A 23,564-nucleotide genomic window follows, 5' to 3' on the forward strand; every position below is an offset into this window, starting at 1 on the left:
CGAAGAAATCACTCAGCCTAAACACCTCACTATGTAAAGTTGCATGGAGTTCTAGGGATTCCAAGTGATAAACCATATTCCTATGTGTAGATCTAACCCTTTGGTCCAGGCGAAAGATCTCTAGTCACAATTAAGCCCCAGATACTTAAGTCACTTCAATGCTTCACTCTGTTGCTCACGCAACTAAGCCCCAACGGAGTTCATCCTTTAGTTCTTCACTCTATTGTAACCACAAAGAACTCTAGGAATTGAAGGTAGGATAAATCACACCGGAGGGGAAAGGGGGCGCTCCACTACCTCTCGACTCACCCTCTCAACCCTCTCCAATCTAGCTTTGTCTAACCCTCATGGCGTGTCACTCATCCACAAAGGTTACCAAGATGAACTCTCAACCCAAGTGTCACTTTAAGGGAGAAATCATTCAACAAGCATTCAAGATTGAAACTCAATTAAAAACATCAATTAAGGAAAGCATAATAAAAGGTCAAAGAAACATTAACATCCTAGGGTTTACAAAATCCAAGTACCCACTAGGGGGTTTAGCTCTCCATGGAGCAAAATACAATCAATAATGAAATCGAAAGTAAAAACGAGTAATCCATAGGAAAACCCCCTTGGTATTCGTGTCGATCGTCTTGTGGAGTAACCTCTTCTTCTCCAAAGGTCCCTTGTCCGGCCTAAGGCACACCTCGCCGAATCAATGCCGACGAAAGCCTTCGTGCTCCTCCAACTCGTTGTAATGCCTTGACTACATGGAGGTTGGCATACATTCACGTATCTTAAAGCCCCACTTATGTGTTTGCGTTTGTTCCTTCCAAGATTCCACCAAATAATGCGTTCACGATCTACTTTTGGCTTCTTTTCTTAATACTCAGCTTCACCACCCTAAATGCTCAAAATAACACAAATGCACATGTATTAGCGCTTAAACCTGATAAAAGTAATGCTCATCGTAAGAAAAAAAAACTTCGCATTCTTAACACAAGCACTTATCAGGAGTGTCATATAAAAAGGAGATTCTCCGATTCACAAATTAATTAATTAATTAAAATTATGTGTCTGTACATATCCATTTATATATTCTCTTTTTCCATCTTTCTTTAAGTAGAGACATGTTGAAGATAACTGGTTAATGCTCTGCCCAGCCAAATAATGATGATAAGTTGTCAGCTTGGTGTCTATAGGGTCTCTCCTCTTCATGGGCTCCATTCATCCCCCCACACTTAAATAATGTTATATCATTTCTTTTCTCACAACATTTGTCCTTGTTTAGAATCTATTTGCAAAAGGAGCTACGAAAGCTGAACAAGAAAAACAGCTAGAAAGAAAAACAAAAAGCTTTGCAAAGGTCTTCAAGCCATCGTGGTCGGTCCCGGCCTTGAGCAAATAAAGGAAACTTGAGGATTTGAACCGCCAAAGTGGGCAAGCCGATCGACGAAAGGAGTTGAAGTCACCGCTGATTTGATCAAAGTAGAAGTCGAGCCACGAGTGCACAATGCGGTTGATGGATTGGATTGCCACGAGCAACGCCAAGCGGTGATATTGTTGAAATCTGTGAAGAAGATGAAGCTGCGAGCGACAATCAGTGTAGAGATTTGAAGGAGTCCAACCAGAGAGAGAGCAATGGTCCAGGGCAAAAAGAATAGCAAGAAGCTCTGCATCAAGAGCAGATGCACAGGATACACCGAGCGGATCCTGCAAGAAGGATTAACCGATGATTAGTAAAGATAAAAAACCCCAACCCCGCCATACCTGAATTAGAGTCCCAGGCCGCATCAGTAGAGACAGAAATGGAGAGCTGAGTAGGCCTGGAAAAAATAGAGAAATGATTCTGATTAAGGCCATGAGCAGTGAAGTAGTCATGAGTAGCTGACCAAGCTTTGGAAGGGATCAAGTTGAAGTTTGCCGAAATTTGCCGAAAGAGAAGATTGCATCTAGCAGACCAGATGTGGTATGCCACAGATGCAAGGAAAGCTTTGGCAAAATCACAACTGATGTTACAATGTACGTTGCAGGTGAGCCAAGAGCCCTGCTTAAGTTGAGTAAGGAAGGAGTGGTCCAAACCCAGCCAGTTTAAGGCAATCAACCAACAACTAACAGAATTCCTGCATTCCCAGAAAAGGTGAGTAGAGTTTTCAGGATGAATATTACAAAAGTGGCAAAGAGAGACAGGTCCAATGTTAAGGTTAAAGAGATAAGAGCCCGGTGGGAAGCTTTCCATGGGCGGCTTCCACAGGAAAAACCTTAACACGAGGGACAACCTTCAATTTCAAATGACTTGCCACCCAGTCCAAAACCAGCGAGAAGTCCCCCGAAATTAACAAAAGTCATAGACAACAGCCACGATGGTGGCTTTGGATGAGATGGGTCGCTGCGACCCAATCATTAGAAGCATGGATGTCAAAATTGGTCTCATTAAGCACAACTGCTCATGTCGCCACCAAAAAGCTCAGAGCAAGCATTTAAATTATAGGTATTCTCAGAGATAAAAGAATTGACTGCAAGGTCATCAATGACATTCATATTGATAAAAGTGGGCTTGTAATTAAGAGGGAGATCCGAGAGCCAAGGGTCCTCCCAAACATTAACCATATTTGGATTACAAGTAGCAAGATGAAAGTATGGTTTAATGATGAGACATTGTTTTTTGAAATAGCTTTGTGCAAAGCCCGAATCGGAAGAATGAGAGCGAGTTGTTCCAAATGCACCGGTTTGGATACTTATGAAGGAAGATGGAAACCCAAATTTTATCAGAATTGTTTGCTATAGAGAAAGCATGTTTGGTCATGAAAGCAGTACGGGCATTTCTAAGGTTACTTGAGGGCCTAAACCCCCTCAGATTTAGATAGAGTAGAAACATGCCAACCAATAGAATGGAAACTCGACTCCCGCCATGCCTACCCCAAAGAAATCTGCGAGCCAACTTAGAGATGGAATCCAGAATTGAGTCCGGGAGATGGAAAATAGAAAGGAAGTAAACAGGAAGCGAGAAAATACTAGAGTTAATAAGAGTGATTCACCCAGCCTGCGAAATGGGGAAATGGTTCCACTTACTAATAGCGACCTCAGTTATTGACAAGAGATCGGAATTGGTGAACAGGGAGGCGAAAGGGAGAGATAGGGGCTCCCAAATATGTAAAAGGAAAATTTCCAACCTTGATGTTAAGAATTAAGGCAATAGATTTGGAAATCTTCCCTGTTAAAACCATCGAAGCGAGAAAAGAGCGATTTGTTAAGGTTGGGATTACGGCGGAAATAGTAGCATACAAGTTTAGGCAGAAAAGGATGTTTCTAGCGGATTGCCTAGAGGCCTTAGAGATAATGAGAAGATCATCAGCAAACATGAGATGGTTGATGTTCCGCGTGAGCCGAGCATCAAACCCAGGAATGAAATTAATATAGAGAGCATGATTGAGAATTGCGGAGAGATTTTTGAGAAGCAAAAAAATAAAGAGAAGGGGAAATGGGGTCACCCTGACGAACACCACGAGAGCTAGTGATCCATCTAGAGGGCCGGCCATTGATAAGAAGAGAAAAGGAAGCTGAAGAGAGACAAGACTCAATCCATTTAATCCAAATAGCGGGAAAGCACATTCTTTGGAGGGTTGCAAGGATCAGGTTCCAATTGATAGTATCAAAGGCCTTCTCAATGTCTACCTTTAAAAAGCATCCTAGGGGGCTAGTTTTTGTCGGGTTTCCATGGAATGAACAATCTCCTAAACAGACAAGGATGTTGTCAACGATGAGATCTACCGACAAGAAAAACCCGTACTCTCGAGGGACCAATTAATTTGGGGAGAACAATTTTGAGTCTAGCGACAAAGAATTTTAGAAACAATTTTATAGCAAACATTGCAAAAGAGAAATAGGGCGAAAGTCAGAAACTTTTTGAGGGTGTTCAATTTTAGGAATAAAAACAATGAATGTTTTACCCCAAGAATTAGGAATTTTGGCAGTGTCAAAAAAATGAGTAATGGCTTTAAAGATGTGATCTCCCAAAATATTCCAGTAAAAGAGATAAAACTCAACATTAAAACCATCCGGCCCCGGAGATTTTCCACGCGACATGGACCTAAGGGTTCGGAACACCTCCCCCTTGGTGACAGGTTTGATCAAATCGTCCTTGTCATCGAGGCAAGCGTAGGGAAGATCATCCCGGAATGACGGACAAGACATAATCAAGAGAAGGGGAAGAGGAAGAAGCCCAAAGATTATGATAAAAGGAAAGAAACTCATTCTCAATATCATCATGAAGAGTAAAAATATTGCCATTATTATCTCTAAGGGAGTGAATTTTAGATTTAACCTGGCGGGCCTTGACGACCCGGTGAAAGAACGCAGAGTTGACATCCCCCTGGTTAATCCACTGCATCCGTGCTCGCTGAGCCCAGAAGATGGAATTCTGACGCAAAAGGGCAGCAAGACGATTGCGTAAGGAACGGAGCCAAAGATGATTCCACGGATCCGGAAGAGAAAGATCACGCTCTTCTGTAGCAGTGATCTCCGCTTCTAGATTCGTGATCTCCATATCAATAGGTCTTAAACCTGCAACACGCCAAGTAATGAGGTTATGCTTAGCACGATTAATACAGTGATGGAAAGAATGCATGGGAGAAGAGGAACTAGAAGAATCATTAAAAGCTTTCAAAATATTGCTATGACACCCCTGATAATCCAACCAGTAGTTATCAAAGCGAAAAACAGGGTTTTTGGAATGTGCATAAGAGTGAGCCTCCAGCAAAAGGGGGGAATGATCAGAACAAGCTCTCGGGAGATGACGGTTAAGGATAGAAGAGAAGTGAGTAGCCCAGTCACTGTTGACGAGGAACCGATCAAGACGTGCCCAGCGGCAAGCCAACCCCGTCCGGTTATTGCACCAAGTGAAGCGAGATCCTACAAAATCAACATCAATTAAGGCATTACAAGAAACAAAATTAGAAAACAAGTGCGATTTAGAAGAATAGGAACGAGGGTTGCCGCCACGAAATTCCGACTCAGAGAGAACCGCATTAAAGTCACCCGCAAGGACCCAAGGTAAGCGAGTGTCGCCAATTCTGGAGAGAGTGTTCCAAAGGGATTTCTGAAAAGCCAGAATCTGGGAGTTATAAACAATGGAGAGGATCCAAGAGCCATCCATGGAGGTAATTACTAAGTTAAGGGACATAGAAGTAGCAGCGACAGGAGTCACCCTGCCAAGGCAGCGAGACCAAAGGGTGATGATGCCTCCCGATAAACCACAAGCCGGAATGGCCGCCCACTCCCAACGCTTAGCAAACCTATTGCAAAACCGAAGAGAGCGAGAATGATCAGTTTTCGTCTCAACCAGACAGATAATAGAAGGTTTGAAACGTCGAATGAAATCATTAAGCCGATCAATAGTACGGGGGTTAAACGCCCCGCGACAATTCCAACAAAGAATTTTGATATGAGCCGACATAATAAAACCAAAAGGGGAGAAATCACAAAGAGAAGGAGGTTAAGAAGTGGTGGAAGATCTCCCTTTCTTAGGGCGAGACTTGTTTTTTAGTGGGTGCCCGTCGGCAAGGGCTTCCGACTTGACATCTTTTTGATAGTTGGATAAGAGCATATCATCATCCGGGTTCAAAAGGGGAACCAGAGCCATCAGAGCCCACCAAAGATCCTTCATCACCCAAGTCATCAAAATCCTCCATAAGATGATCATGCTGAGGAGGGGGATGAAGAGCATTCACAACACGATCCACGGAGAGGAGTGTGAATGGTCATTGTCATTGGGAAGGGCTGAAGTGAGCGATAAAAGGCTGAGTTGGTTGGGAAAAGGATGGGTGATGAGCGGTTGGGGACATGATGTGACGGAGAGGAAGGAGAAGAGCATCTCGGACTAATGCTTTTTATCGAGGCGAGCAACAAGAGATAGAGCTGGGTCAACAGGGTGATGGGGAACAATACTCTCCTCGGGACTCGGAGGGGAGAAAGTAGGTTCTCCCTCGGGACGAGACGAGGCATGGATAGTGATGGGCTTCTCGAGAGGCGGGAAAGCAGATTTACTCGAGATGCGAAGAGACGTAGAGCCGCGGCGAGAAATGCCACCACGTGTCGAGAAGCTGGAAGGTTGAGCAGAATCATGGTGCCACGTGTCAGAATCCTGGCCATCGTCCCCAGATCGTCGTCCCTGGCCAGAGTTACGCAAGCCACCACGACCACGGCCATGACCAGTGCCCTTACAGTTTCGAGGTTTCAACCAGGCTCCAAAAGCCGAAGAATCATCATCAGTCCCAGGAATAGGATTCAGATTAGGTTCGCTGGGAGCCAAGGAGTCCATCCTCTGATCGTTAGCCACGCCAGGAGATCGAGGGGGCTCATCTACCTCCATCACCCGCTCCGTGGAGCCGGTGGGCCGAGGAGCGATTTTCGATCTCCCGGTGACGGCGAGAGGCGGTTTGATTCCCCATGACCAATGCGACCGCAACTGTAACAAAAGACAGGAAGTTTTTCATATAGCGCAAGAATGAAAACAGAATTGTCGCCATACTTAACCTAGGTTCCTTTTTGGAGAGGAAGATCGAGGTCCAATTCAATACAAATCCGGGCATACTTGGATCGAGACAAGTTCAGAGTATGTTCATCAATTTTCAGGACTTTGCCAAAGTGAGAGGCAATGCTCTCCAGCAGATCACCATGCCAGAGCTCCATGGGGACGTGGTGAAGTTGTAACCAAACAGCTGCCGTTGAAAGTTTTTCAAAGGCAGGTTGGAATGATTCACGCCATTCCGAGAGTTGCAAGATTCTGCCGTCGATGGTCCAAGGCCCATCCCAGAGGAGCTTCGATTGCATTTCAATAGATTCACAGCGAATGAAGTAAAAGCCATTAGGAAGATCGGTGATAGAAAATTCACCAAGACCCTTCCAGGCGTCAGCAAGTGCATGCTTCGCTTGATCTAAAGGCAAGGACTTTCCCAAGAATTTGGCATAGAGAGCAGAATGCATTTTGTCCCTGGCCGTCAGCCATTGATCACGATCAATGGAAATACAGCTGTGGGTTGAGATTTTCAGTTTGTCAAAGTGTGGCTTTTGAAGGTGCAGAGGAAGATCGAAAGCGGAAGTCTGAGAAGGAGAGCCCACAACACGAGCCCAAGAGACTCCTGGGATTGTTGAGGAAGGATCAGGAGGTTTCAAAGGAGGTTGTGAAGGAGGCTTCCGAGAGGGAGCTGAAGAACTCATGGTTTTGGAAAACGGAAATGGTTTTCCCCCCCAGAGCTTGGGTTTGCTCGTCAATCCAACTCAAATTTTCAATCATGCTCAGCCCTCCTTGCAAGCAAACCAACGACAGTCCACTACATTATGATATGATACACAACTTTCCCCTCAGAAAACAGGCAAGAAAAGCTAATAAACAATGATGCGCTAATCAAACAAAACAGTAATTTTGGCAATGAAGAAAACCAATTACATAAACATAATGCAAAAACAATAATATCAAACTCTTTGTACAAATTACATATATTAGCTCGCAAACTATGTCATTTACCTCAGCACATATCAACAACATTCTTTCACCCTTTTCCAACTTCCCATCTATACATATGAACAGAGTAAATAACTAACATGGGAAAAAAATACCAAGGATGAGCAAGAAGTAATATAGAATGAAAATGAACGAGGAAAAGAATGAAAGAACAAGGAAGAAGCAGATTTGTAACACAGTTGAGATACGATACATTACATCCAGGTAAGGGGTGGCGCATTAGTCCTTGCTCGAGCCTCTGCCAATGAAACAGCCATGGCTAGCATCATTTGCTCATCAAAGCTCTCAGGAGGCAGGTGGTCCACAGCCATATCATTCGTTGCTGGAAGTGGTGATACCACATTGAATCCACCAGCTGCATTCCTGGCCATGGAATGGACTTCAGATTCATGGTCCATTTCCCAGTTACCGTCTTCCCTGCAAGATAAGCTCCCGCTATCAAGTGGTGCTTCTGTCCACCTCTCTGGAGGATGGTCTGTCACTCGTGCTCTATCTACTCTGCTGGCTGATTCAGAAGGTTCAGCTCTTAGATGCTGACGCTCTGCGAGTGCGGCAACTGCAAGAGCCAGCCCACCAGAAGGAGAAGAAGCTTCTCTGCCTGGCACTGAGTGCAACTGTGAAGATACAGGCAAAGTATGATGTCTTTGGTTTTCAGGCTCCTGTTCAAGTCCATATGGTGAATCACATTAGCACAAGTATAGAAAAGGATAATCTTCAGGCACAGGCAATTCTTATATATATTTGTGGTATTCGCGAACTAAAGTAGTTTGGAGCTTCACAAAAGGAAATTATAAAAATTAAATAAATATCCATGATTTGAAATCCGCCCTTTGTGTGATTGTTCTAAATTCAGAAAACAAACTGAAAATTTAAAAGTTTAAGCAAACGTGAAACGGAGAAAGAAAACATTGAAAATAGAAAGCTAACTCCCAAGCTACTAATAACACCCATTACACATACTGGAGTTTGGATATCTGTTGGTGACAGGAAAAGTCAGATGGCAGACCAAATAAAACTTGAACTTCAAAAACACAAGACCCGATCACATCTTCAAGCACAAAGAAACAAGAGCAAAAGATAAATTGTTCTCAAAGAATAACAAGTGTCGGATAACAAAATTAGCTCTATAAACCATAGAATGAGGAAACTTAATCCAGTGGTGACTTTTAAAATATTCGTATATTTAACATTCTAGATCGTAAATGACTTCGAAATATCTCAGCTATGTTTGGCTTCTTTGTTGCTCACACAATGCTTCACTCAGAAGTTGCATATGAAATCAAATTATGATGCATTTATATGTCTCACTCCCTCCTCATTGTATTGGTAAGAAATGAGAAAGGTGAGAACTATGACTTGTTACAACCCTAAGTTACATGTGCAAGCTAATAGGTAAGCATGAGATAGGCCGTTAATTGAATCACGTGGCTGGGTGGCTTTCAACCCCAAACCATAACTGAGTGGATGAGTAAATTGTTGAGTACCCAATTATCCTTTGAACATTATTAACACCCTAAGTTGAGTTCAATTCATTTTCATCTTTAATCCTTCTTCCAAAACCTAGCTATTTGTGATCTGCATCTCCTTTTCATTGAAAGAGTGCCAGGTTCTTTGCGTCATGTATGCATGGCTGTAAAAAAATAAACTTTGTATTCCACTAATTAATACAGCAAGTTGATTTCAGTTTTGAGGCCTTCACTCAGCTTAATCCCAAATTTATTGTTTCTTGTTCCTTTCCCACTTTTTATTCTTTTTAAAATTCATGTTAATTAATTGATTATAAAAAGTAGATTTGCGTATTTCCAACAAGATAAGAGCAATTACATGCTAATCACAATAAAGGCAATGAAATGCTTCTATCATTTATGCATGTCATACACAGCACTCTAACCAATTAGCACAAATCCCTGTGCTGAATTTATTATTTTCATATAACACGACAGAAAAGAAGTTGGTACTAATGTTGATGTAAATCATCAGAATAGTGTTATTCTCTTTCAAATGCAAAAGTGAAGCCCGGTTTAACACATAATTTTGCTTAAGCTTCCTCTAAAGAATTTATGGATATATTATATGTAATCACCTGAATAGAAAGCCAAATTGCTTCCATGACCATTAAATCTTCAAGACCCATCTCAAAGCCATCATCCCTGCACTCCACAGGTAACTTCAAATCAAGACCCTAAGAACTAATATTTATTCCCAGCACAGCAAACAATAAATAGAAATGCCCCAGTAAGACATAGAAAATAATAACAAAAGGAAATTGAGTCGCTAACTTCATAGCGTGGCAGAAAAGAAATTGGTTGAAGCTATGGAAAAACATCATAACAGAATCTGGCAAGTATTCCTCATTCACAACTACCAGACAAGCAAAGTAAACAACACATTTGTCACGCAGGACATACTACCACGAAACAATGCAAAAAAGTTAAATATGTCAGAAAAAAAGAAAGAAGAATCATAAATCTATCCCTTCTTTTGTTTGAACCATTTAAATAGCAAGCTATGTAGATCACAAACAAGAATTATCTCCACAAAAATTGATCTGAATTTTCTGAACACTGTCGCCCTTACCTAAGGCCAAGGAAGGGTAAAGTCACACGTGGACCAGTAATGCTATGTGCCACTAGGTGACCAAGCACTTTAAAATCAAATGCATTTCCAATTTATCACTCGCAATCAATGTAATAGTATCCACTGACCATCTGCAACATTAAATGGCCAAGCAATATAATATGCCTTATGCCCATATGATTTTCTTGCAAATTGCTAGCATTCAGGCAACCCATAAATTGCCTTTATTGCAATGTTCACTTCCAATAAATGAAGATCTAGTATGTTGATCTTCATCCAAGATGGGAAGCAAGTATAACATTTCAGCAAAGAACGTAGAATTTGAAGGGATATCAAAACATGTCTTAGTGCGGCTCATTCTTTAATTAAGGTGTTCCATTTTATGGATTTAGATAAGAAACTAAATACCATATTCATTTATAAGCAAACAGACTGCATAAAGTGCATGCAAACAAAATTACTATTTTAATTCGATTTACCCTAAAAGCTTAAGCTAATGGGTAGAGAGACCTGAGCTTATATGTTATATCTATCTTCACTAGCTTAACCAATGTAGGGTTATTAGTTACTCTAACACGCCCCTAAATATATGGTAGTCAATTTTAGCTAGCCACAAAGCAAACCAACTGATCATCCAAGTTTTGAAACCATTTTAGATGCAAATTAAACACACATTTTCCGGCCTAGATTCAACCCAAAAATTTGAAGCCTATAGGATAAGAGACCTGACCTTCTTTATTTATATCTATATTTAATAACTTTAACTGATTTGAGACTATTAGTGACTTCTATAATATGAAGGACTGGAAGCAAGCCAACTTCACCAATATCAAAAGAAAACTTATTAATTTATCAAGTTACAATTTCCAACATAAAAATGACTTTAATAATTGTGCAAATAATAGTTATAGCATCAAGTAGCAGATATTATTATGCTTAATTGCTTTATCCATTAGTCTATTATTGATGTCAATTAGTTCAACAGTTATGAGATTACATAAAACATGGTTGATTAAGGAGGGAATTAAAATATCATATGCATCTGTGCAACACTGGTTATTGTTTAAACACACAATATTATTATAGCATGAACTTCAAAAGTAGTTTCAGAGTTCAAAATTGTGCTCCATAGTTGCAAGGAAAAACGATGGTTGGTAATGTAAAGGAAGAATGAAAGATAAGGATACAACTTGAGTTGTTTTAGAATGCAAATGGACTATTTGAAAGTGAAGCTAAAATGCTAGCAGATGCATGAATCTTCCAGCTAATTTGTGTGAATCATATGGAGATAAACCTCCCAAACTGTAAAACTTTGCCAGTTGAATATTAAGTTCAGCATGTAGTTACTTTAGGTGCAAGCATAATTGAAGTGAATTCAATTTGTAATTTGACTCATTTAGCACAGAAACTGCGCACATCGAACAATGGTGAATGACTTATTTTTAATGCATGCCTTGAAGTTAAACAGAAGGAAACAAGAGTCGATAATTATGCAAGAATAATGAACAGTCAACTAACAAAGTTGGAGCCAAGGTAGTCAAATCAAGATTTGAATCGTGAAACGAAATTCTAAATTTGTGAATCAAGAATCATTAATCGAATTGTAAGATTCGGTTCAACATTTCAAAATCATATATATAGAGTAAAAATTTTGAGTAATCACTGTACTAGCCCAATTTTCACTTTGCTCACTGAATTTCAATTTGTTTCTTTTCAATCACTCAACATCAATTCCTTTTCATCGGGAGGTCATCCATAGGATTCCGGTTATTTTTTGCTGAGCTGGCAGCCGGAAGTACACGTCAGGCATTAAACTTGATTTAAGTAATCCACGCCAGAAGTACACGTCAGGCATTAAACTTGATTTAAGTAATCCACCGTAATCCACGCCGGAAGTACACGTCAGGCATGGATTACTTAAATCAAGTTTAATGCCTGACGTGTACTTCCGCTGGCGCAGCGTGGATTACTTAAATCAAGTTTAATGCCTGACGTGTACTTCCGGCGTGGATTACTTACATCAAGTTTCAATGCCCCGACGTACTTTACGGTCGGCAGATATCGGGCATTAAACTTGAGTTAAATCAAGTTTAATGCCCCGACGTGTACTTCCTACCGCCACCAAGAAAAATAACCGGAATCCAATGGATGACCTCCCGATGAAAAGGAATTGATGTTGAGTGATTGAAAAGAAACAAATTGAAATTCAGTGAACAAAGTGAAAATTGGGCATAGTACAGTGATCACTCAAAATTTTTACCCTATATAAATATATAACATGATTATATCAAAAAAATAAAAAATAAAAATTCTAAGTCATGCATTAAACATAAACTAGTTTGGAAGACATTTTTTTAGTTTGAGATCCTGTTTTAAGCTTAGAAGATATTTTCAAGTATTTAGAAAACCTATATATATTTAAAAAAAAATTAGTTATTTCAAAAATAGTTCAAATTTAAAAATTAATAGAATAATCACAGAAAGATTAAATTATGTTAAAGATTAGTTTTTTAATTAAAAAGATTTCTTTCCATAACAAGGTTTTTAAGATAACAAATTAATTTGATATTAAAATTTTAAAAAAAAAGCATTATCTTTTAATTAATCTTTGAATTTTTTTTTGGATAACAAATTTAAAGTTTAATTAAATAATCACTAATTTAAAGAACTTTTATAACAATTAAAATAGTTGATCGTATATATTATAATATAGAATTTAAAAGAAAAAGAGAAGAACGTCAAGAAAGATGAAGAGATGGTGTAAAATACCTTTGTTGAGGATGTTGGAATAAAACAACAAAATTTCTCCTTCCTCCTATCTTTCTTACTCTTTTTATTCTTCCTTTTGCTTTGATTTTCTTTTTTCAAATTTTTGTATTTGTATCGCCAGGCTCTTCCTTTCCTACAAGGACTGGTTTTCTTTTTCTTTTTTTTTTTAAATTCAAAACTCGTATTAACTAGGAATAATTGATCTTCTCGATTCATATCGATTCGACTGATTCGGGACCGATTCAAACGATTCATTCAATCAATTTCGATTCTTTTATAAAGATTCGAACCGTCACGGATGAAAAACAATATGAATCGTTTTTTAGTCAATAGTTTCTAGAAACAGTTTTTTCCCTGATGTAGAAAAAGACTTGCACACGGACATTGTAAAGAAATCCAATTAAGACTATTAAATTCAGTATTTCATCAGTTTTCTCATTTTTCATTAGGAATTTACATGGTATCAAAGCTTTAATTTTGCTTCTTGGGAGTTTTTGTTGCTAACTTTTGAACATCTTTCTTCTTCCTCTGTTTTTCCTATGTTTTTCAGCCATGTTTTTCCACCTGAGTTAGCCAAATTTCCTCTATTGCTGCTATTTTGCCTGAGTCAAATTATCTTCCTTTCCACTTGAGTCTCTTATTCTAACACGTCTAAATTAACATAAGTCAGCAATATCTCAGAGCCTTCAATGTTTACCAGTTCTATCCCAATGAGAGAATTGCAAAACATTCATTCAGCGTAAAAAATCAATGGAAAAATTTTTCTTAAGTGGTCACAAATGGTTCTTACATTCATGAAAGAGAGGAAAATTGAGCCATTTACTTGGCACTAGTCTGAAACCTGGGGATCCCAGATTCAATGCTTGGTTTGAACAAAATTCAATGGTACTGCCTTGGTCGTGGAATTCGATGTAACCAGAAATTAGTAACACATATTTTTCAGTACTGCAAAGGAGATATGGAAATGCTGTCAAGCAGGGGCATTTGAAGGTTTTTAATGGATCACTACCAATGGATCCAAATGAAGTGTAATGAGGATGTTACAATCTTAAAAGGCTTGTTGAAAAAATTTATGATTAGTTGGGCAGGTTTGAATGTGAGGTCGGACGCCATGAGAGTCCAAATAGTCGGGAAGGAAGATCTGTCATCACTAAATGAAACAATAGTAATTCTTCTTGTAAAGGGAGGAGTAATGATTTGAGTCTCATTTAATAGAAAGTTTGACTTCGGTATACAAAGCACCAACCGTCAAGAGTCATGCCTCTAACCAGCTGGTTGGTGAAAACAGTAGACAACTGGAATTGTCAAAACCCCTTAACAAGGATTTTTTGTGGTGTACCAACTACAAGAAACCTCAACACACCAACAAAAAGTGCTGGAAGCTCTACAACAAGCCTCCAAATATGAATAGGGTAGTGGCAGACAGAAGCGGACAGCAAAAGAGCAAACCATATAAATCATCAGCCCCAACACGAGCTTCAACAAAGAAGAAATCGAGAAGCTGGGAAGGTGCTTAATACCTTGCAAGACCCATCTACTACAGGTGCTTGTTTTTTTGCATTCACACGGAAAGGCTCATACTTATCTTCAAGAGTTCTTTTTTCTTTTGCTCTTATTAAAAATTGTTTCCCAAAATTCCTAGGTTGTAGACCCAGGGAAACCAATCGAATGGCATATTCCTCTCGAAATCCATCACGTATACCCCATGCCCCAGCAATAAAAAGTAACCACAGTCGAAGGCAACTGTGGTTGGTTGGGAGATGTTTCTATTGATAGACACCATGTACTTAGGAATGTCCGCCATGGTCCGAAATTGTATTCCAAACTTGTGTCAATTAGAAAACTTACCATTGATTCTAATTACAATGTAATTTTTTACCATTACCAATTTATCATTGTGTACTTCAGGTACAGAGGATGAAAAAATGATTGAATTTGCTAAAAAAAGGGATGGTCTCTACTATCTTCAAGAATCTAATAGACAAACTAGAGCAAAGAACTTGCCATCTTTATCATTCCTTTGTAAATCAGTAGAAACCAATAAAGACAAAATTTGGCTTCAACATTACAGTCATGGTCATCTTTCTCCATGTTCTCAAAATTATTTTACTAAAGGCGAAATCTGATATGGACTCGATTGTCCCATTTTTAACAAATGATTAAATCTAAGTTTGAGGCTGACATTAAAAGGCTTTGATCAGATAACACAATAGGATTTTTTTTTTTTGTTAATCATTCTCTATCAGCCTATTTTCAAACTAAAAGAGTTATATGAGTTCTCCTGTGTCAATACACCCCAACAAAATGGAGTGGTTGAACGAAAGAACGGTAATTTTGTGGCTACCATACACACTTTTCCTGTTCCAAAAGAATGTCCCAAAACACTATTGGGGGGACTACAGCTCATCTTATAAATAGACTCCTCACTAGTCCTTGAGTTAAAAAGCCCAATTGAAGTCCTTACTAAATTTTTCCCAAATTTTGAGCCTTGCCATAATCTCGTTGGAAGGACATTCAGGTGTGTTGTCTTTGTTCATATTCATTCCCAAACAACAGGGAAAATTGATCCTCGAGCTCTCAAGTGTGTTTTCATTGGTTATTCTTCCACAGAATAGAATCACAAATGTTACCACCCTCCATCAAAACAAGTATCTGTCAGCAGATGTCATTTTTATTGAATAAGATCAATATTTTCATAATCCTAATCTTCAGAGGAAGGGACTTTTCAAAGATCAGGACAGAGCTATTTCATCTTAACTTTCCAGTCTCTAAGCCCAACCATCAATCACAGTCAAATTCAACAAGGGTTCCTGAATTCTAATCAAATTCCTACCCACAGCCATTGACAGATACTGAACCTTACCAGGAGAAGCACGCTCAAAGCTCTACTCGTCCATTGCAGGTTTATTCTAACAGAAGTGTCCTAATCCCAGACATGAACAAGCTCAATCATCTAATTCAGTCACCAGTAATGGCAAGGTAACTTCCTTATTTATCACTGAGAATAGTTCAGAAATACATGAACCAGAAGTCTTAGATATTCCAATAACCTTAAGAAAGGGCACCAGAAGCTGTATAAAACACCTTACATACTCGTTCAGATGATACAGGAACCTATCTCATAAACATAAAGTCTTCCTCTCTAGCCTAAACGCCATTCTTATCCCAAAAACATTATCTGAAGCATTAGGAGGTAAGAAATGAGTAACTATGAAGGTTGAGATGGAAGCACTTAAAAAAAAAATCAGGGACTTAGTGAAGTTGTTAAAAGGGGAAAAAACAGTTGGGTGCAGGAGGATATACACAATTAAGTATGATAAAGATGGCACTCCTGAATGGTATAAGGCAAGGTTGGTTGCCAAGGGATACACTCAGACCTACAATGTCAATTATTTAGAGGCATGTACTCCAGTGGCCAAAATAAATATTATGAGGGTTTTATTGTCCATGGCTGTGAATTATGGCTGGAAATTGCATCTGTTTGATGTGAAGAATGCTTTCTTATACAGAGATTAAGATGAGGAAATCTATATGGAGATTTCACCTGGGCTCATCTCAGGAGCATAAAGTAGTATGTAAGCTAAAGAAAGCTTTGTACGACTAGAGCAAGGCTTGGTTTGGAAAGGTTCACCAAAACCATGATAGGGATAGGATAAAAATACAGCTAGAGTGACCGCATGTTGTTATAAAACATTCAATTTCAGAGGAAGTGATTATCTTCCTAGTCTATGTGGATAATATTATCATAACAGTTGATGACATAAGGGGAATTTAAGACATAAAGAAGTAGCTTGAGAACGAATTTGAGATTAGAAGATCAAAATACTTCTTTGGAATTGAAGTTGCTTATAAAAGGAATTTTTATATCTCGGCAAATATATGTGCTGGACTTGTTGATTGAAATAGGCAAGCTCAGATGCGAACAAGGTTCAAGATGCAACCATGGATAGAGGCATGTGTCAGAGACTTGTGGGAAAAAATGATTTAATTATCCCATACCAGGCAGGGCATCAAATACGAAGTTAGTGTTGTGACTCCGATTATGCACAATCCGAAGGAAGCACACCTTAGAGCTATGAATAGAACCCTATAACATTTAAAAAAACCACGAAAACAAATTCCGTTCAAGCGATGAGTGGAACTAAGTCTCAAAGCCTATACAAATGCTGATTATGGAGGATCCATGATTGACAGAAGATTTACGTTTGGCTATTGCACATTTCTATGTGGTATTCTAGTTACTTGGGGCAGTAAGAAACAGAATGTCATTGCAAGATCTAGTGTAGAAGCCAAGTTTAGAACAATGGCACTTAGAATTTGTCAACCATTATAGCTGAAAATAATCTTGGAGGATGTGATGTTGTGGAAAGGTCTAATTAGGCTCTATTGTAACAATAAATCAGCCATCAATATTACACACAACCCAGTACAACATTACCGCATGAAACAAATTGAGGTGAGACACATTTTATAAAGGAAAAGTTTGATAGCAAACTGATAATGTACACTGTTCATTCCTACAGATGGTCAGCTTGCAGATATACTCAAAAGATTGTCTAGTGCTGGATTTCTGGTAGTGATAAACAAGCTGGGAATGGACAATAGTAAGCCACCAACTTCAGGAGAAATGTTGGAAAATCCGGATTAGAGAAGCCAGCTAGTGATTTTGGGAAGTCTTTCTTAGGAAACTTGCTATAATTGCTAAAGATTGACTTTCACAAATTTGAATTTATGTATGATACTTAGAATTAAGAAAGTTACCTAGAATAGTTGTTTAGTCAATAGTTTGTAGAAATAGTTTTTTCCCTGCTGTAAAAAAGCCTTTTAACCAGATATTGTAAAGCAATTCAATTTAGACTAGTCAATTAGTTTTTCTTCAATTTTCTCTTTTTTCTTCAGTTTTGCTCAGCCGCAGATGACAGGGATGTATATATACATTTATATATATATATGTATGTCATTATGTATGTATGTATGTATTATTCATATTAGGTGTTTTGACTTTTAAACTAAATGGGCAAACTGTCCAAGTATCAGGCAATCTATGCCTTCTAGTAAAGTGTTCACGTTAGTGCTAAGTTGCTATAGGCTTGCTTAAAAAGTGCCTTACTGCTAGACAAGGAAGAACATCTTGTTCGAATCAATTCTTTGATGCTTAAATTAAGTGGTAGTAGATCAACAAGGTGTTTAGATCTAGGGTAATCTATGATTACAATTATGAGTTGATAGATAATTGATACTATTTAAGGACTTAACAATGTGTTCATATCTCCAGGATCACTACTAACATGTTGATATAGCAAGTGATGATCATTGAAAAGCCAATATTGTGAAAAGTAATTGGGTATCATACTTTGTTGCTGATACATCCTATCCTTTTCATAATAAATCAGAAAAATTGCCAATTGACTTTGGTCTAATTAACTAAGTTCATTACCATATAGCCTTGCATATGCAACCCTGAGACTATCTAGCAGATTTCACATGTTCTATAATCAACAGGAAATTTATCCCGTATTTTCCATAGTTACTTCCATGGGTTGTTATCTGAGTAGACTAAAATCCTAAAGCCTTAAATCAGGTTAATTGATTTAAAGATTGAAGAAAATATAGTTTATAAAATTGAGACAAAATAATATGAGCTGCAATAATGATCAATATTTCTCTAACTAAGAAGTGACTGGAAAATAATTGATTGTTGACAAATTTGATTACGGCACAAATCGCCATAATGATTATGATGACTCTGAGGTAGTTCAAGAGAAAAGTTAGCTGCTTAAGTTATAAATAAAAAGCCCTAGAATAAATCAGGACTAGATAACTTATTCTCAATTCTATATAAAGTAACAAAAGGTTCTTTTTTTATTTTGGATAGAAACCCTAATGGCCTGAAGCAATAAAATATATGAAAAACCATAGATCTCATCTCCCTCTTATTTGGATAATATGAAGAAGAAATTGGATACTTGGACAGCTTAGGTTCATCAAACATTTCATCCAAAAAAATCCACAAAATTATAGAGAAAGTGATCACCATAGATATTAGGATTTATATTTGAATCAAATAGAAATTTGAGGCTACACTATGACTCCAATAATTATTTGCATAAGATGCTTGAATAAATATGACGCATATATAAATATGAGGTCCCACTTGTATAGCACAAGAAGAATTAATTATACTATGTCCTATGGCTTCCATGTAGTGTTGTATTTTTTTAAATCTTATACTTAAAGAGTTTAGAGATGGATGACATTGACAATGATGATGATTTTGCTTAATGAGTGTGTTAACGGCATGTGTGCTTGGAGGACGTACAAGTGGCATTTATGATGCTTTAATTATACTATGGCTATAGACTTATGCATATCTCAATTCCACTTATGCTAGCTTGAGGTTCCAAACTTTTGTAATAAATAAATAGTAACAACTAAATATCATAAGTTGGATCACTGAAGTTTTACCATTCATTTTCTTATCAAATTCCTTACAAAATTCCTAGTCATGATACCCTACAATATATATGTACAAAAAGTTCTAATTTATTATATTCTAATGTTTTCAATTTAATGACCATTTATCAGTATTATTAAAAGTGAGAAAGGCACTTGCCTAGGCCCTCAGGCGAGGCGAGGCTCTAGCGCCTCAACACCCTCCAGGTGAGGCGCCTTCAATGAGGCGAGCCCAGGCGAGCGCTTTTTACCAGGCGACAGGCATAAAAAAAGCACGTCTGTCTTTTTTTTATTTTATTTAATGCTATCAACCATATATTTATTGTTTTCAATTATTCTTAATTGGGATTTTAAAAAGCCACACTTACTAATAAGGAAGAAAATTAATTTAGGAGAGAAAAACTAGGAGATTTTAAATAGCACACCAACTAATAAGGAAAGTGTTAAAGGTCCTCCAACTCGGTCGAACTTGCACAAACTTGTACACCAGAGGTCTGTTTACATGGACTTGTACACTACTTGTGTCTCAGAGGTCCTACACACATGGAGGTCATATACACATGGACTTGTACCACATCGGTGGCTTCACTATATTTCTCTGATACCATGTTAAGTTTTTATATTTTGGTACTAGTGGGCCCTAAATGGGCTCTATATAGGCTTAGGGGTCTTACACCAAAAAGTCTTAAGACTCAGTGGCTCAACCTCTATGCCTATATATAAACCCATTACACTTCTATTACACAACCAATGTGGTACTATATTTCCAACAGAAAAAAATAAATTAAGAGGAGAAAAACAACCGATTTTAGAAAAACACGCCTACTAATAAGGAGGGAAATAAATTTCGGGGAGAAAAACTAGGTGATTTTAAAAATGCGCACTTACTAAGAAGGAATGAAATAAATTTGGAGTAAAACTAGGTGATTAAAGTGTATAATTGCTATTTTTTAAAAAATAATGAGTAAATTAAGGGGTTAACTAATTAACAAGAGAAAATTGAAATAGCAACAAAAGTTGCACTCTAAATCTAGTGATGGGATTGAAGTTAGTTTAGATGATGAAGATGATAATATTGTAGAAATAGATGATTTATGAAGATAGAATTTGTACTCTAATAACTTGAGTGATTCTAGACTTCTAGGAGTGTTTTGTTTGACTCTATGTTTTGCTTTGCTTGACTTTAATTATTTCAAAAATTATATATATATACAAGCTATTTATTAACTACCGCTTTACTTCGCTCAGGCTTGCGCCTTTTGTGGCGCCTCTCGCCTCTGGCAATAAGAAGTCTTAGCGCCTTAAGAGCGCCTATCGCTTTTAATTACACTGCTATTTATAATAATTTAATTAAAGGAAAAATCTTACAAATTTTATGATCCGATTTTGCATGAGCTAGAGGTGCCAAAATGAGTCTGCAGGTCGAGCCAATTTGAATGTATAAGATTATATATGTTTGATCCAAAGCAGTCACATTTTATAGAATGGCTGATCTAATTTGACCCATATAACAGATTATCATATTTATGATATTATAATTATGGTCAAGCTTACCTTAGCTAATCCACTAACCTATCCAACACACTTACAACAAATCATGCATAGCAATCTACACAATATATCTGCTTTAATCAAGCAATTTAAGTCTCATGCAGGTTGGCAAGTTGACCAATGACCAGCCTGAATTTTTTTGGTGTCATAAACAGGTTGAACAATTTTCAACCCAGCCCATTTATACCCGAATCAAACTCTGCTATGTCATGTCAAGTTCATGGAGGATTCATGGCTCATGTCCAATATTTACATCTAAAGTCATTCAATCATTTCAAAACCCACATTTAACAACCTTGCTTGTATCAAATGGAGGACTTGGCATGTAAATTATAAGGATTAAAGAATGAAGTAATCATATAATCCTTTTAGTTTTTATCCTGCTACCTGCAAGTCAAATTGTCAGTCACATAACAAAAAACATGTGCTATGAATTTGTCTATAATCTCTTAATATGCCAAAAGCCACTGAAGGATGGTGACTTAAATTGGCTTGGTAATTAATACTGACATTTTTTCTTATTTCTGATGTGAAGAAAAGCTAGTCTTTTACTAAGGATATTTTCATTGGGAAAATTGCCTTAAATAAATAAATAAAGAGATGCAAAACAAAACTCAAAAAAGGGAGACTGAAACTCTAACAAACAAAAAATGTCACAAAAGAAGGATGAGTATTCATTCATATTCCATTAAAGGTAACTTATCGTTCAGGTACACTTCTTGATCTTGAAATCGCCTAAATTAATGGTCCTTCAAACATAAAAATTCTACTCTAATATTTTTCAAGTTAGATTTTTATTGGTGGCCATCAGTAAAGCAATGCAAAAAAGGTGAAATTATAGCAATGTCATTAAGACTTATAACCCCACTCCCCCCACCCCACCAGCACCACTATTGCAATCCCATTAATACTAATACCCCCTACAAACACAATAATTAGTAAATTCTATATTCACAACTATAGCTCTAGAATGAGGTTTCCAAAAGTCATCATCAACAAATTGCAATGGTAATCAAACTGCATCACATATCAGAGCAGTAAAAGTGCATGCATGAATTTACAAACATCACAGGTATATGAGTAATAGGGAAAGTTCAAAGAAACAGAATTGCATGCTTATGTTGTGAAATCTACAAACCTGTTATATCTTGGGATGTGAGAATCTTCTGCTCGTTGGCGTAGTTGATGACCCTTGAGAGACAAGCTCATTGCCCTGAGTAGGGAATCGAGAAGATTGCACTGCAAAAAAGATAATGATGAATCAAGGTACAATGTCTGACTAAATGTAAATAATAAGAATCGGCCTGAACAATATAAGATCCAAAGTGTAAATATAAGGTAAACCTGAGAGTGATCTGCATGATAAATCCAAGTTTTCAACTTCTTCGGTTGTAGCTATTCTATTTGAGGGCCTCATTAGACTTTCTCTTCTCAGCCTTCTCTCTTCTTCATCCTGAAGTTCTTGTTGCTGCATCCTTATCTGTGCCTCTATCACTTTCTGTTCTTCCTGCCCCATCAACAAAAAGCCAATTGAGCAGCCCAAACCCAACCAAAGCATAACACCCCTTATCAATCCCCTTAACATCCCATAAAGATATGAACAAAGTTTGAGGAAAAACCCACAATTTGGTCCATTCCCTTCTCCTCCTTCGTTCTCACTCCACGGTATTCCACAGCATAGTTTGAGGTTTTGCAGAATGGGCACCTTCCCATGTTAAGAAACAACCAACCAAACAAACAAACAAAAAACCTCATTTTTCTCATTCACCAGTCAAATTGAGCTTCCTTGAATCCAAACTAAAAAAAAACAACAAAAAGAAAAGATCAGAAAGGATACTGTGTGGCACTAGTGGATTGGTGTGGCTTCATCTGCAGAAAACACTCTATATTCTCCCAAAAATAAAACCAATAATTAGACATGACAAACAGATCCAAAAACAAAAACAATGATTACAGAGGAAAAAAATGACAATACCTGTGCAAATCCCTTTAACGCAACACCTCGATCGATTGAGACTCGGATAACACTAAACAACACAACACCCCCAAAAAAAAAACACACACACATACACACACACACACCAAATCATCAAACCTCAAGCAAATACCTAAAAAAAACAGAGAAAAACAATGAAATTCAAAGAAAACACAGACCAGGAAACAGATGGGACACTCTTCAAGATCGATGGCGCAGTCCTCCTCGCCGGGATAGCAAGGTGCGAGCTTGGAATCAAGAATGAGCCTTCTTAGCTTCTTGTAATCGATGTCTCGGTGCTCATAGAGGCCTTGTGGGCGAGTGTAGCGGTCCTCCACGGCTTGCCTTCTCCGGGCGATCTTGTTCCCCATGGGACGAAGCTCAAGAAGACGAAGATGGAGCGATTGCGAAGATGGAAGCCGGCCCGCCAGCGTAGGAGATGTATAGATTTATCTTTTTCTTTCGTTTTCTTTTCTTTTTTCTTTGTTTTTAATAAAATGTGATGCACTTCTTTGTTTTTATTTATTTATTTATTTATTTGTTTGTTAATTTATTTTTGGAGTTATTTAATTGTTTTTATTTGGGTTTTTATTGGATTCGTTTCTACTGGTCTCCCTGTCGGAGTCGATGAGTTGAGGGGCCCTGCAGAAAAGAAGAAAAAACGGAGACTCTGATCTATCATTTCTGCAAGCGGAGATATTTTTCTATTATAGTGACTTTTTTTTCGGTTTATTT

The 23,564-nt window shown here is 37.9% G+C and overlaps 1 protein-coding gene across 3 annotated transcripts; it reads right to left on the bottom strand.

Moving 5' to 3' along the window:
- Positions 1-867: 867 nt before the first annotated feature.
- LOC120254933 (E3 ubiquitin-protein ligase DA2-like) lies at positions 868-23,316 on the bottom strand. 3 transcript variants are annotated; one of them, XR_005534819.1, is made up of 8 exons: positions 23,009-23,316; positions 22,830-22,881; positions 22,692-22,737; positions 22,478-22,559; positions 22,199-22,361; positions 21,993-22,093; positions 9,588-9,654; positions 8,095-8,163 (listed from the first exon to the last, which is right to left on the bottom strand). XR_005534819.1 is itself a non-coding variant. In XM_039262899.1 (4 exons), exons 2-4 carry the CDS (start codon positions 22,061-22,063, stop codon positions 7,699-7,701), a joined length of 603 nt encoding a protein of 200 aa, XP_039118833.1. In that variant the 5' UTR covers positions 22,064-22,093; positions 22,199-22,340; the 3' UTR covers positions 7,451-7,698. The 3 variants fall into 3 exon arrangements, 1 of the variants encoding a protein (XP_039118833.1); XR_005534820.1 differs by lacking the exons at positions 22,478-22,559; positions 22,692-22,737; positions 22,830-22,881; positions 23,009-23,316 and adding an exon at positions 868-885 and having other exon boundaries at positions 7,508-8,163; positions 22,199-22,340; XM_039262899.1 differs by lacking the exons at positions 22,478-22,559; positions 22,692-22,737; positions 22,830-22,881; positions 23,009-23,316 and having other exon boundaries at positions 7,451-8,163; positions 22,199-22,340.
- Positions 23,317-23,564: the final 248 nt, after the last annotated feature.

Source organism: Dioscorea cayenensis, unplaced genomic scaffold (assembly GCF_009730915.1).
Source record: "Dioscorea cayenensis subsp. rotundata cultivar TDr96_F1 unplaced genomic scaffold, TDr96_F1_v2_PseudoChromosome.rev07_lg8_w22 25.fasta BLBR01000751.1, whole genome shotgun sequence".
NCBI lineage: Eukaryota > Viridiplantae > Streptophyta > Magnoliopsida > Dioscoreales > Dioscoreaceae > Dioscorea > Dioscorea cayenensis.

Coding starts and splice junctions, on each gene's coding strand:
- LOC120254933 (XM_039262899.1), bottom strand. CDS start 22,063: ATGAGCTTGTCTCTCAAGGGTCATCAACTACGCCAACGAGCAGAAGAT. Junction 9,655..21,992: donor CACATCCCAAGATATAACAG/GTTTGTAGATTT, acceptor TGTGGAGTGCAG/GGATGATGGCTTTGAGATGG. Junction 8,164..9,587: donor CAATTTGGCTTTCTATTCAG/GTGATTACATAT, acceptor GGACTTGAACAG/GAGCCTGAAAACCAAAGACA.